Below are 15,833 nucleotides of genomic sequence, written 5' to 3'. Positions count from 1 at the left end.
TAGTTCCCCGCACTAGCAAAACCTCAGACTTTTCTTTGGCTCGGAAGCGCAGAGATTTTATTTTGAGAAATGTCTATGAAAAATGTATGGATGGAGTCCTGCCAGCTCCCCAGCTGTCCCTCTGAGCTAAAAAGCCTAAGAGCACACAAGGTCAAGCAGCACTGTCTCTGTATTTCTCTCATTCCACGCTAGATCTTAACAAAATGCTCCTTTGCCTTAATGATATTAGTAAATGTGCATAAAACACAGTGACTCATCTCTGAATGGGGCCGACCTTTATTGGCCCCTTACGGTAACGGATCAATGAAGAAATTTATCGCACTAAACAAATGAGGCGTGCCATGAGCACATATTAAAAAGTCATCAAGACCAATAACGTTGTTGTATGTTCACTGGAGCGTTTGAAAACTTCCACCGCGCTACATGGATGTTTCAAAATTATATATTCAAATCAAACTCAAGCCCAAAGTGTTGCTTTTGTGCTCTGTGGTAATGAATTCAATCCCCGTATCATGTCACACTGTAGTAGTTGTTTTTTCAGCGCATTAATTTCCAGTCAGTAATTTGCCAAAATAACTCTGGTTTAACAGCCCCGCATTTCTACTGCATTCATACAGAAGCAGAATTTGCCAGTTTGACCAATTTAAATCCACTATTAAGAAACAATACTAACACATAGTAAATTCATTTTGACCTGAATTATTCGATGCTTGGTATTGATCTAGATCCGAACACGAAGAAACAGTTGGCAAACTCTAGACGTGCAATCCAGTCTATCAATCTTAATGCCACTGAACAAACAGTAAATATTTCAGTCTACCATCATCAGTGCATGTTAGATGCCCTTAAGAAGACCAAACGACAAATGACTCTACAAGCAGAGGCAGGGAGGAGTATGTATAACCCTCCCTTGTACATATACGACCACTCATGCAGACTTTCATTCCACCACCAGGCTATGATTTACATTTTAATCACAGAGATGGAAAGATGAATACACTCAGAAATGGGACACCTTGGATCCAGTGTAAAACGACGAGATGTTGCATGTTAATGCACTTTAAAGCCAGGTTCGGTACAGCTTATTAATCTTTCCTGAGATGACTCATTCTAGGTTTGGCTTTCAAGGAATGTACATTTCATTTCAGAGAAAGCCGCATTCATATCCATCCAGAAAATATTTGGTCACGCCATAGTTTTATGCTTATAAATTGTTTTTTGACCTTGGCCTATGTGGTATGTTTTTCTGTTGTAAGACAAGTAACACAGTCACAATAACACTGTAAATACATTTCAAGCAAATCTGAAGGGAAAAAGGGAAACATAAACACATCATCTAGTAAACAGGAATTATTTTCAACATTAATATTCATTTTGTAAGGATTAGGATTAATCACGTCATGAGACACTGCTTCCACATCCAAGGCCTTTCACCAAAAAAAGGACACTCAAATGACAAATTCTTCAAACTCCTGTTGCCTGTTTGCTCTCTTTTAATGTGAATATTTCTTTTCCTCTTTCCGTGGTGTGTTGAGAATAGGATGGCAATGCACCTCCCCCGGCATATTAACATATTCCATCCCCTGCGCCGAGCACTGACACTGCCGTTTTACATCTCCTTTGGCTAAGCTAATAGGCCTTCATCTTCGATTAAAGGAAAATGATCTTCCACCTCAGATGTGTTCTGACACAGCACCAAGCTGACCTTGTACAGACTATTTTTTAAAAAGGGAGCAATTCAGTATAGCCATATAGGGACTAAAGAAGTGGAGACACTGGAAGTTTTTTTAAAATAAATTATTATTTTGACTGTTGACTGAATTAAAAACTTTGCCAAAACACAATATGGATTATTCATAAGATAATGTGAGCTCAAGTTTGGGACATCTTTCATGTGCTCATAACATGTGCTTTCAGAAAAGGTCCTCAATTTGTGATTGACGTAGATTTCCGATACATCTGAAAACAGGATTTATCTCATTTTAAGAGAAAAAGAAAAATGATGACAGGTTCAAGGCAAGATCAACCTGAAAACAATGAAATAATTAATTATGGACAGTAAAAAGAACATCTGCACTGTATATCCTGCGTGTTAGAGACTTACACATGTGAAATCCATCATTGAAGAGCTGTGTTTTCTATGTTTTCTATTGTCTGACTGTCTTACCTTCACTTAAAGGGTCCAACGTGTGAATCATAAGCTGGAAAATACTGTTCCTCATCAAGCTGTTGTGCAGGGAGGCAGAACTACCCCCCCTCTGAAGCCGAGGCCTGGCCTGTGAGAGGAGAAACAAGGTGTCAATCAAACATCCTGCTGCCTGGGATGGCGATTTTCACCTTCAACATCCTTCCTAATAGCAAAAAATACTTTGGTCCAACAACTGATTTTTATTTCTGTCATAAAGCACATATACTGATATTAACATTAGTCTATCAATTGTAAGCACTTTCCTAAAGCAATTTGAAATCCAAGCTGTTTGGAATATGACTCCCTAATCCTCTTTTGCGTAAAACCCCTAAGCAGAACCTGAAACCCAGTACAACTATCATAAAGTGCCTCAGCTTCTTAAAAATATAAGCCCCATGGGTTGAGACAGGCATTCACAGTGTAAGTGGCGTATGAGTTTTTTTCCCATCCAAAACAACCCTCGCTAAGGTCACTCCAGCAGTGGATGCTGAACTTGAAAACTGTTGGAAATTAAGCACTGTTGCACACGGCAGCTGTTTGGAGTGTGTCCCCCCCTTTCGCTGCCCACGGGTGATGCGTAGGCACAGGAGGTGTCAGGTGCTAATTCACAGGTCCGTATGGGTGTGAGCGGGAGGCAAGGGAGACGTGTAGACTGGCAGGGCTTGTGTAAGATGTGGCGTCTTGTTGTGACCCTGAAGATTCTCCTTCTGCTGTTTAATCTTCTTCCTTTACAGTCCGGATGAAAACTAAGCACTCTGGTGTGCTTTTTTGGAAGTATACAAGCATTAAAATAGTTTTCTAAACAGATGCTCCTTCCTCAATTGTCTGCCGTGTACAAAACGTACTGTTGGAAAAAGGCTTCAGAAAGCAGAGGGAGCTACTCTCTGCACACAGAGAGGCTGAAGGTTAAAGATAACACTGCCCATGTCTTGTTCACAGTATGGTCAGAGAAACACAAGTTACACTACTACATCTACACAGAAACAGGGACAAACACAGAAGCAGACGGGGGTGTCATTCAGACAGGACCTACCGACAACTTGCCGTCATCCTCTGGCGCCCCAGGACTTGCCTTCTCATCCAACACAAAGAGGAGAAGAAGTAAAAGGGGGAGAGGGAGAGAGAAAGAAAACAGGACATAGATGTGAAGCATGCAGACAAGACGAAAAGACGATACAAAGAGACACTGCGGAACAGTTACATTGGTTGTGATGACTGACTGTAGTAGACAAGACTTAAAGGACAGATTCCTCCCAACAGCTGTGCCTGCCTACTGTGTCAGTTGCAAGCTGAGCAAGATTAGATTGTCTACTTGAATTTCCTTGAAATTCATTCAAAAGTGTCTTTTCAGTTTCACTCTCACTCATTTGAGTCAAAAATGCCAACTCACATAAGCACCTGGCATATCTTCGTACACACAGTAAATGATGAAGAGACAAAAAAAAGGTTGAACTTTTCAAACGTAATTACTTTTTTCAATCGAGCTGTTAAGAAAAAAAGATGCAAAATGACATAATAATTTGACATTTTGGAAATACACTTAATTCACATTCTTGCCAAGAGTCAAATGAGAAATTTGATGCCACTACAACGTCTGTGTTATGGTAAATATGAAGCTACAGCCAGCAGCTGGTGAGTTTAGCTTAGCTCATAGACTGGAAACAAGGGGAAACCTGCTAGCCCGACTCTGTCCAATGGTAACAAAATCTGTCTACCAGCACCTCGAAATCTCCTACATTATAATTTGTTTGTTAAATCTGTGCAACACCCATAATGTAAAAATAAGTTTACTGTACAAGTAGAAAAGTTTGCTAACCAGCTATTGGCTGTAGCTTCATTACTCTACACACGGGTATCAGAGCTAACTCTGGTGAGTAAGTGTGGTTTTCTTTAACCCAATCACTTCCTATCATCATCAACCATAGTTCAATCAAAACTACCCTTTAAGAGCATTGACAGAAATCTCACAACTGAAGAGGAAGCTCTTGCACTTTTGTCACTTGGTGGCGCCTGCAAAGCTAGCACCTTTTTAAAAGATCACCAGAATATAATTTGATTTAAATGTGATTATTTCTGACCCACAGGGCCAAACCAATATGGGAGAAAGTGCAGTACATGGAATAGTTCGACATTTTGAGAAGTCGGCGACTGCTTAGCTTAGCTTGGGAAAAACAGGTGGACGCAGCTAGCCTGAGACATGTTGTTCCAAATTGCTCATGCCCAGCCAAGTACTGCCCATAAAATAACAACTTTTCATGTTTCACACTTTGTTATTTGTATGGATTAAACAAACAAGAGTTAATATGTTAATTAGTGAGGCTAGCTGTTCCCCCAAATTCCAATAGCGAATGGCTGGCTCAAGCTTTATAATTAACATGCCAACATGAGAATCAATCTTGTCATCTAATTCTCAGAAAACTAATAATTGTCCATTTCCCAAAATGTCTAACTATTTCTTAAAGTAAACAAGTTCACTCTACATACTTTCTTCTTTAAGGCTGAGGTATCTAAATACTCTAAAATGATGCCTTGCATGTTCATTCCTGCCTGTTTTAATGTGATAACTTTGCCTCTGTGAGTGGGTATGTGACAGATCATGCCAAAGTGACTCCAGTCTTTTAACAATCACTCAATACTCTGCCATCATTCTCAGCGGGCCTATTTGGCATGTGAAGTACTGTAACTGGTCTATTTTCGAAACAAAAGCCTTTCACCAACTGCCTGAATGAACTCATTTCATCTCCAAAAACATGAGTGCATGTGTGTGTGTGTGAATAACAGTCGGTTAAGGCCTGCTTCTAACTCCAGGGGAACACAGACAAAGCTTTTGTTCAGATCTTAGCATATCAAGGCTTTGTTTCACAGCCTACACAGAAATGTGGAAATGTGAAATGTGGAGGCACTGGTGTGTGTTGATAAAGTGCACAATGCCAAATGAAATTATGAAAATTATCCAGTTTGATCTTGTAAGTGTTTAAAAATGCAGAGCAAACATACACATTTTAAGACAGGGCCTTCAGGCGTGTCAACCAAGTGATTCATTTGCATGCTAAACGACGCTGCATTCCACTGAATATAAAATCTCTTGATAATTTTGCAGGGAGGAGGAGTGTGGTGTTAACTCCGGTTTATGAGTTGAAAACTTATGTGGGTGTTAACAATGGTCCCTACAGATTTGGGGATTTAAAAAAAGAAAATTAAATAGTTTGTAGCTTCTTTTGTTGATTATTGCAAAATGATAAACTTACTATATCAAATAAAATTCACCTTAACCTGAAAGAACATTTACATGGGAGCCCCCACTGCAGTCGTTGTGAATGTCAACACCCACTGTGTCCCACCGTTTCTGTTTAACAGCTCATAATTTACCATATATTAGGTTTGCCTCTGTATAGCTATAGAATCATAACAGAAATGAGGGATCTGAAATTAGACATTTCCCAAAAAAATTGAGCAGAAGCTGAGCTAATCCTATGATTTTCCACAGAGCTATTCCACTATGAACTCTTTTTTCCCCTCACTTCATATCTTTATGGTAATTCCCTGCACACTCAAGGTATAATTATACTTTTTCAGTCCCAATCACGCTCCTCAAAGGAAAGTCAGGAGGGTTAGGAGAGAACAGGTGAATGTGCCAGATAGAGATTACGCCATGGGTCGCTCATTAAGCCAGTGTTAAATATTATGACTAATAATCACATTGGGAGATTAGTATGTTCTCTGGAGTTTGTGCGTTCTCTAATACCGGTAGCTCTGCCTTCCAGCTCTTACGCAACGTCACATCAGGATCATTCTTGGAAGCGGATCAACTGAGGAAGAAGTCCCTCTGCAGCCACACGCATGTCACGGCATGTTACGGGGAATTATCGATGGAGAATTTGACATCATGCAAAAATACTTTCGCTTTCACCACTGAAATTGCCCACAGCTTAAAAGGGGTGGGGGTGTTTCAGAGGAATCTGTGCACACTGGTGAAACGCTGAAAGTAGAGCTGGAAGTCCTGACTTTCGAACATCAGTGGCAGATTATAGGTCTTCTCATATGCAATCTGAGCGCACAAAAGGGCTCTATTTCTGGATAAATTTGATTTGCATTTCCTTTATGTGTTGACATCCAAGCCAAATTACACAGATTTTTTTTTCTTTTACACACTTTCTACTTTGCCAGTGGTAGAGTTTGATTAAATCCATCATAGCGGTGCTTGATCTCACAAATCCTTAATATACTTCTTAAAAATACCCTAGATATACAATTAATTAACAGATAACAGTAATCAGCCTTACATTTTATAAATCTCATGAGCCACGTCCCGTATTATTTCCACTAAATTTCCTTTTCAGCGCTGCTTAGTTTGCAGAGAGTTTGCAGGGAATTAAATTCCAAAAATCTAAATGTGGATGATATAGAAGCAGGGGAGAGTGCTTCTCACTGTCACACTTGGTTCTACTGTCATTACAATACACCTTCGACTGTAACTTCCACAGCAATAAATTAACCCTCCAAAACTCAACTGGCATCACCTAATCGTTCTGGGATTCTCACAAGTACGGCATTGAATGAATCACCTTATGAATACAGTGAGAAAGTTGGACAAAGGAAATTCCTGAAGGTGGTATAGAAACTAAGAAAGTATCTTCAAAGCCACTAACAGTCTATATCTATACACAGCCTCTGAACTCAATGTTAGCACTATAGCTACAAAGACTGCATGATTTTGTGAAGCCAATTTTTAACTTTAATCATAGTCTTTATAACCATGTGGAAACCAACACAAATTTAGATTAAAGGAATGCTTAGACAATTAGGGAAATACACTCTTATGAGTGTAAGCTAAATATTAAACTACCTCCAGGAGACAGTTAGCTTAGCATTAATAGTGGAAGCAGGAGGAAGAAATTCCACCTACCAACACCTCAAAGGCTCACTAGTTAATCAATTATATTATATTTAGTTTGTTTAAATCGCCGACTTCTTAGTCGGGTTTGGCCGGTGGTTGCCTGGCAACTGCTCCCAGCCAAGAATTAGTAAAACTGCAAATTGTCGTTACACATTTCTTTAACATCTGAAAAGTTGAAATTAAATTGCTTCTATTAATGTTTTCACAATGTATTTAATGGTTGTCACAAGGTAATAGGAGAAATATGTGCACAAGCCAAAAATTAAACCCGGGCACACGGGCTTGTTGTAGACAAAATCAACATCTGTCTAGCTGCCATTTCGTCCATGATAAATTCTTACGTCTTGAAACTGTAGTAGCTAAATGAAATAAAGCATCTGTGGACTTGTGTATGTAAAGATATGCGAGAACCACACTGCCTGGCTTGTTAAGCAAACTTGAAAAGTGAAATCTTGCAGAGCTCCAGGCGTTTGCCTGCACATGCTTACAGCAGGCAGCCTGTCTGTCAGAGCATGACAGAACACCCTTCGAGATTTGTCCATCTAGATTCATCGTGTTAGAGCTAAACTGTTGAGCAGCGCAACTGAGCACTCTCTCTCTCCTCTTTCTCGCCCTCTCTCTCCCCCTCTTTCCCGTCTTGCCAGGAGACGATAATGATGAGCTTTAAGGAAAGGAGGGAAAAAATGCACAACAAGTCAAGAAGCCACCCACTTGCTAATTAGTAACCCCTTTATTTTTTCTAACAAGCAGAACTAATTAACGGATCTGCCACGACGCTGATTTCCCACAAGGCCGTGCTCACCAGGACTATGCTAAAACTGTTTCCTCCTACTCCCCCCACCCCCCCATGAACCAATCAAACTCAGGCTTTTGGGAGACAAATAGGGGAACAAAAACTGCTGTGTCATTTTCCCAAGTGAATGTAATCACCCAAAGCTGGGTTTGATCAGTAAAAAGTCTTTTTTTGGTCATTCCCCTACCAGTACCCCATGTGCTTGTCGTCTATTGTAAAATCCGATTTCTTGTGTCACTGGATTTTGAGTTAATAATAATGTTCCAAAAGCGATGAATTCACTTGTTCACCAGATAAAATTTTAAAATAATAAAGCTGAGTAAATACAAGAGGGGGATAAATGACCTCCTGCAAACCTGCAGTTTGTCGTTCCCGTCAGATCAGAGCTGCTTTTGATCTGCAGAGGAGGAAAAATATAAAAGGCTGCACAGGGTTCTTTGTTTTTGAGACTGTAGCAAAGGAAGAACAAAAGTTTCTTCCAGGAGTCTGCATTTATATTCTGCAGCATGTCCACTGTGCTCCTGCTGCAGCATTCTCTGCCCCAGATTTTTTTTTTTGGCTGCCCTCTCCCATTTATCTGCATGCCCAAAGTTATTTTAGCGTCTTTTGTTTGGGTTCAGCTATATCAGGACTAGTCCTACTGCCTTGTCAGGTCCTGATGCTGAAAGACTTTTATTTTATAGAGAGAAGTGTATCCCAACAGAGGCAGCTAGCCCAAACTCAATTGTCGATAGTGGTCCAAATCTAGCTGCCCTGCGGCAACTGGGCAATTCTTTTCCAGGTATTAGTCACAAGAATAACATGTCTCCACTGTAGCACCCACAGTACTTTCCAGTTCTTCTCAGTATTGCTGTAGCTGTTGTTTATTCTGTCAACTACTGATGATGCAGTCCTACGTACATCAATGAATAGCATGTTAATGTGATCACCTTATCTTGTATCTAGTATTTGTGCTCCACTTTCCCACCAATGTAAACTGAAACCAAGACACAATACTATGCTGCACTAAGTTCACCTGGATTCAGAGATCCTTGTCAACGTTATTAGTGAACAGGAACCAAGCGGCAGTCTCCGGGGATGAAAAATGAAGACAATGTGGAAGTGCCAAAAACAGATGGGGCTGGCTCCAAAAGCGAGTCAGTCCCCATAGACCCCCGTGTCAAAATGCCCAACAGTACCACAGAAATAAACATGTTTACTGGTCAAAAACGGTTGTGGTCTCAATAGCTAATTTCCTTGTTCATGACAACTGTGCCAGGGGTGAATTTTTATACATCATACTCGTTAAAGTTATATTAAGGCTTAAAGTTAAGTATAATTTAGGACGTGGCTGCTTTGAGTGACAGGTGGGTGGCGTTTCTGATGGCAAGCCACTAGGTGGTTCAGTAACCAGGCCTCAGTGGGCCTGCCTCAGCTCCACCTCTCTTCCCATTTTCACAGTCAGACACTGCCAAGATGGTGATGGCTGGAGCTGCCAAGAGCCGTCCACATTGGCGCACCCATTACATGATGTGATAAGGAGTTCATGGTAATGGCTGGAAGTAAACATCCTACCTGGGCTAGTTTGGACAGTTCCCAAACCTAAAATCCAATGCATTCTGCAATGCAAACTGTAGGTGCTGATGTCTCTGTCAATACAAATGGAACCAGGAAGCTTATACTTTTAATGGGGAAATGGACGAGGGGCACCGACTTGAGATGCACAAAATGGCTAACCTTACCTGGCTAATTTATTTGTAATGCCTTTCAAAATGTAAACAGTGTATTTACAGTCATTTTCTTTAACATCTTTAAGTCCAAAGATCCAGCTAATTGATCAGTTTTTATTTGGTCTTATTTTAAAGGATAAGCCCAATCAACAAATCCTAGTAGAAGACCACAACCACAATATGTAAGTCTATCACACATACTTTCCAATCTCTGCTCTGCGCCCCTACGGAACATGAAAACCTCTAAAAATGGCTCACAAATATATAGTTTCCGTTTAATTAACAGCTTAGCAGAAGTTACGCAAACAAGAGTAAATAGCGCATTTGCCGTTGGGCTGGATGATTTGGGGGAAAAAAATCTAATTGCAATTTTTCTGCCAGATATTGCAATTACAATTCGAATTCGTTTAAAAAAAAAAGAAAGAAGTTTTTTAGGTTTTTTAAGTTCAATATTTACTACCAGTCTATTTTTGAAGGAACCCGCGTCAAACAGCAAAGAGCAGATGAACCGGGCAGGAAGTCAGACACAGAAAGGCAGAGAGAATCTGGTCGATTTTCAAAATAAAATACCCTGTGCACACTCCCGATCGTATATCAACATTAGCTCAGTTAAAATAGGCAAAAAAAGAAACAGTTTAACTACGTAGCCTACTTTACCATAGTAGAAGCACAAAAAGCAAGGACACCTGAACAAATTTACAAAATCTGAACAAGTCAGCAAAATCAGGTAGGCAACACGCTTTTCTTCTGAAATGTTCCATGTGGATATAGCTGTGCAAAAAGTGCGGAGCAAAAAGTTGTTGTAAAATGTACACGCCCTGTGCTCACTCTGATTGGTGAGTAGGACCTTAAAAGGAGGCAAATGGCGGTTGTGACTGGTTAGCACGTCTGTCACACAAGGATGACAACGGAATGAATTTGAAACTGCATGACTGTTTAAAACGGGTCATATGCGCCAATTAACCTACATTTTTATCGCCGTCTTCACGATCAGCTAATCGCGTCCATTCAAATTGCTATTTCGAATTGAAAACGATTAACCGTTCAGCCCTTATTTGCCGGAAACTATTTTCAGCTGCGGATTAAAACACATTTGTGTGAAATTTACAACAGCAGGATCGTGGTATTAAGTCAAAATAAACTACAGTGTCCATGTTCGTTGTAATGAAGCAATCTGTCACCCAGTGCAATGGTGTGACTCACTGATGATTTAGAAACACGTAGAGTATTATCACACTCATCCTTTACCTCAGCTGTAATTTAGTTTGGCAAATATATCCTACTTAAATATTAATGAGCAAAGCTCACATCATCAGGAGATTCGGTTTTGAGTTTGGGTGTTTTAGGCAGCAACTATCACTTTATGGTGCCTAATTCACTTTGTTGTGTTGCATTATCAGCAGGTTAGCAGACGCAAAGTGCACAGACAGAAGACCCTTATCTTAGAGAAAATGTGGAGGTAGAAGTATGCGGAGGAAGCTTCCTGCTGGCCAGTCACATTTAATACAGACTAGATGATATGCTGATAGTGCCCTTTCAAGTCACCTTGGTGGGCATAAGCGGGGATGGAGTTGGGTTGAGGGGCAGCCTCATGCATCATTCGTCTGTCAATGATGGACATAAGTGGTAACTCTCTCAAATGAGAACGGAGGAGAGGCTTTCAGCAGATTCAGATTCACCCTAGAGCGTTTTCTAATTAGCTCATTAGAGACTGTCTGATTGCAATCACTTCCATTTTAAGAGTTTACACTCTTAAATGTGCTTTAAAATTCAGGTCCATCTGCAACTGTGAGATCTGTGCACCAGCACTCTGCGCAGCGCAGACATCATCACCCTGGATTTCACAAATTACGGGTATTACATGAACCACAACTCTCAGAGCTGATGTAATGTTCAGCTGTTGCAGCTTAGTGAGGCTGATGTCGAGGGTCAAAATCCCCGCCGAGGAAGGAGTTAAGCGTATAAGGGCCGGCAGTCCTCAGCCACCTCCAACCATAGGCACCGGTTCCATCTCGCTGGGTTGTGTCTGTCATTCCATACACCCAAGAGATAGGGATCTTGGTGCCCTTCACATGATGCTTTTACAGTGCAGTTACATTAGCTAATTTGACCCTGCTTTTAAAAATAGCCCTTGATCGATAAGGCTTTCAGTTTCTTGCAAGCCTCAACGTTTCACCTTCAGGCTCTCCTTTGGAAAAAAAAAACTCCCACAAACTCCAATTTCAAGTTTACCAGTATTTCTTTGCAACAGGGGCCAGCGTTACTAAATCTGGATACACGTACGCCTTGACCTTCATAGCCAGGAGCTACTGAGGTAATTAGAAGAGGTCATGTGTGTAAAAATAATCACATTTCCTTCATTCCAAAGATATAAAATGTATACATAGGACACTAAAACCACAACAGCTCATACATCAAATCTGATGATCTGAATACCTACTTGCCTCAGGAGCTAAAATTTCCCTAAGGTCTAAACAATGGACAAATGAAATAGAAATGGCCTCCAATGAAGACAGCAAAACTGGAGCCAGAGCTATCCAGGCTCTCTGGGTCACATCAAAAAATACGCACTTATTAAGCATTAAAGACTAACAGCTTCATGATCCGAGCCTATTGAGAGCTTCTTTGAACAACTGTAAGCGTAACCTACTTCAGGAAACTACCCTTTACATGCAGGAAGACTTGAGTTTTGTCCTGTCTTCCTTTTAACCCATCACCTCGTTTCAGAGTTACCTTTAGTGTCAAGTGACATTAAAAAGAGCGCTATGACGAGTAGTTGTAACCCTCAGCTACATAATGCCAGGAATCATACATGTCAACGGGTAAAAGGGTTGTCTTTTTACGGCATATTGCATGAAGTGCATATTGCATGGTGAATTATTAACCTGATTTAACTTATTTTCTTGAGATGTTCACAAGGTATTATGGATAGCCCCAGATGCCGAGAGCAGTTGGGAAAATTGACACCACTACATTTCACACAAATGCACAATCAAGAGGGGAAGGATTGAAGGGGAGGTTGAAAGAAAATAAATTAAATGCAGGATCACAGCCACCAATACTTAAATGTACTTTAGACCATTGAGGAAGAGATGTTGCTGTCCATGGTACTGCACGAGGGGCAAAGACCTGGTTCAGTGTGACAGGATCTGAGCAGAAAATAAGCATGTAGACTGGGATGAGCTGCAGCTAGCTTAGGTTTTCATTCACTCACTGAGATTTCAAATCAGCGATCTATGATATTGCTAACTCTTCTTTACCCCCCGTAATGACGTCGAAGAGATAAAGTCATCAAATTAAACCAACAAACTGATTTACATTAGCTGCTGCAGCAAACTTCATGCCTCTAAAACAGCCAAAATTACGTAGGCATAATTTTGCAGAGCATGGTTCTCATCCCCTTTAAACTTAAAGAACCAATATATACATGAAGAAAACAATGCTGGCTTCAAAATGCATTTTACAAACAACCAGCATTGTCTAACCATTATTTTCATTATCGATTAATCTGCAGAGTATTTTCTCGATTACTTGCTGTCTGACAAACAGTCAAAACCTAAAGATATTCAGTTTGCTAAGACAAAGACAACTAAAAAAACTTTAACATTCAAGAAGTTGCAACAAGGGAATTTTTTACTTCAATGATTACTCGATTATCTAAATAGTTTAATTGATAAATCATTTCAAACTTAGTATGTGAATGTCAGCATCACCAATACACACACACAGCATCATGAAATTCAAAGCACTGTAGTACAGGCAAATTTTGCAGCTTGATCCATATGTGGTCTCATTAAGTGCATTAAGCAACATATGCACTAAGATACATAAGATAAAATGAAAGGATTATTTTTTGCGGAGAAATGATCTTGGAAGTATAAAGAGGACACATTACTTTTTATGGGCCAACTCACAATGGTTCAACTTTGCATGAATAATTATTTTTAAAACATTGTGCTTTTGTTAATTTCACAGGCACTGTAATAAGTGACAATGTGACCTTCAAACCAATAACAACATTGAGGAGGCAGTGAAGAGCTGCTGCACACTCTGATAAGAACGGAGGGGGGAAGCCAAACAGTACAATAACCAATCGAGGACGACAGAAAAAGTAGCCATCAGCACCTGTGATGCAAATGGGAACTTCACTTGCACAATTATTACATTGAATGCAAGTAAATTGAATATGGACAAAAGCAGAGCGCCGGCGAGGAATGACGACACTGCCAAGAGAGCTCGCAGAATAATTGTTGACAACAGAAGAGAGACGGTGAAAGAAGCAACTACGGCTCAATGGCCCTCCACCCTGCAGTAGTTCCCGACACTATGTGTTTTGATTGGCCTGTTACTTTATTCTGAATGCTACCTTTATCTCTATTGACTGGTCTAACAGCCCAAACACAAGGTAAAACCTCCAAAACCTAATTACTGGCACTGCGGTAGCGCTCCCCCTCCCTCCCCCCCAGACAAGAAGTAACAGCTGGAGCAGATGATAAAACTTGGACTCATCATCGTCATGGTGAGATCAAAGTCGTAGGCTTTCTATTTTTAAATTATTACTCTGTTGTCACTGGCTGAGCTCATGCGCTACAACAACGACTATTTCTCTTTGTGAGTAGGTAGTTACTGTATGTGTTTGCAGACCCATGACCTTAAAACTACATACATATTTGCATAAATAAAGACAGCTCAGCTTAGCTTCTTTAGACTTAAACTTTGCTTAATAATTTAGGCATCAAACAGTCAGTGCCACTATTTGTCCTCTACTTTCTGATATGTCGCACTATGCTTGTGCATAAACCACACTCACATGCATAGACGTTTACCCACAGTATTTTTCCATGCAGTTTAAACCAAGGTCACCACTTCCTAAACCACTTCTACAACTCTGCTTTTGAAAAGGACACAAACATGAGTATTCTCACCACTTTCATAGAAATACACAGGACAAGAAGGACAAGGGCACGTACCGTACAAATGATAGCGCAAAAACGAAATTCCATCTTTAAAAGCACAACCATAGTAGCTCACAACTTGTACATGCCTACAATCACAAGTGAGGTTAATGCTTCTGGGTAAAGCACAGACCCTACTTTTACTGTAATTAAAAATGGGTATTTCAAAAGGATTTCCTAGAAATTAGCCTGACAACTGCTTTTATCACAGCAAAATCCAGTCAAGCCCAAAGAAGCAATTTGAAACAGCCGCAGTTTATAATTTTACAGGAGTTCAGCAGTGCACATCTGGATTTTGCTGAAAATTAGGTTGACATCCGTCATATTGGGAGATAATCCCCTGAACACGTCACACACACACACACACACACACACACACACACACACACACACTACTAAAATAAACAGCTAGTGACAGAGTTCATGCAGTGCCACCTGGAAGTGTATGTGGGGGGGAGGGTTAACTGGGATTGGACTGGACAAAAATAAAATATAAACGAGCAGCTCGCGCCACCGGGGTTTATGTGTGAATATCCAAAAGGGAGGAAACGCAAACAGTTGCTCCCTGCACAGAACCCGCCTTGTAATTGATCGTTGAAGTGCATCCTGATGGAAGATCTCGCCTCCGTGACGCTATATATAGCTTGGTAATACATCAGAGGTCGCACCTTCCATCTCAGCAGAACCAACATCTGCCTTGATACGCACTGGCTTATCCAACACTGACGATAGCAAGCCTCTGACATTGTGGTTGGGATTTTATGTAATGAACTGGTACAATCAACTTTTGCTTAATAATCCATTGTAAGATGATTTTTACTGTTCAACTTCTAGATGTGGCCCTGAGATGGGCTGGCGACCTGTCCAGGGTGTACCCCGCCTTTCACCCGATGTAAGCTGGGATTGGCTCCAGCCCCCCCGCGACCCTGTACGCAGGATAAGCGGTTGATGATGGATGGATGGAACTTCTAGATGTTGTTTGTGATGCGTTGCCAGATGTGGCCACGCTCTCTCTTTAAAATGATACAAAGACTTGGTCGTTATTGTCAAACTTTGACATCTGGTGTATCATGATGCCCATAACAAGAAGAAGGGGGCACGTCACGAACCTCCCTCTTTCATAAACCCATAGTGCACAAAGTGCTGGCTAATCTGATCTGCCTGAGCAAGTATTTTCTAAAGCAGTCAGTCAGTACATCAGCCACACAATGAGAGAGGCCTCAAGATAACAAGATAACTGTGGGCCAGCCTGGTGAGGGGGTCCTGAAGGGGGGGGGGGGGGGGGCATACG

General features: G+C 40.8%; 1 protein-coding gene across 3 annotated transcripts in view; it reads right to left on the bottom strand.

The window, feature by feature from the left end:
• Window positions 1-15,833, bottom strand: part of LOC123980330 (sodium/potassium/calcium exchanger 2-like) — a 43,539-nt gene that overhangs the window by 19,965 nt on the left and 7,741 nt on the right. Inside the window, exons 3-4 of one of the 3 annotated variants that reach the window (XM_046064655.1) lie at window positions 3,222-3,269; window positions 2,168-2,276 (exon numbers count right to left, since the gene is read on the bottom strand). In XM_046064655.1, coding sequence (XP_045920611.1) covers window positions 2,168-2,276; window positions 3,222-3,269 — 157 coding nt within the window. The remainder of the gene's footprint in view (window positions 1-2,167; window positions 2,277-3,221; window positions 3,270-15,833) is intronic. The other 2 variants (XM_046064656.1, XM_046064657.1) reach the window with 2 other exon arrangements.

The sequence above is a fragment of the Micropterus dolomieu genome, linkage group LG12 (genome assembly GCF_021292245.1).
Source record: "Micropterus dolomieu isolate WLL.071019.BEF.003 ecotype Adirondacks linkage group LG12, ASM2129224v1, whole genome shotgun sequence".
Taxonomy (NCBI): domain Eukaryota; kingdom Metazoa; phylum Chordata; class Actinopteri; order Centrarchiformes; family Centrarchidae; genus Micropterus; species Micropterus dolomieu.
This window is presented reverse-complemented; position numbering and strand designations above follow the sequence as displayed.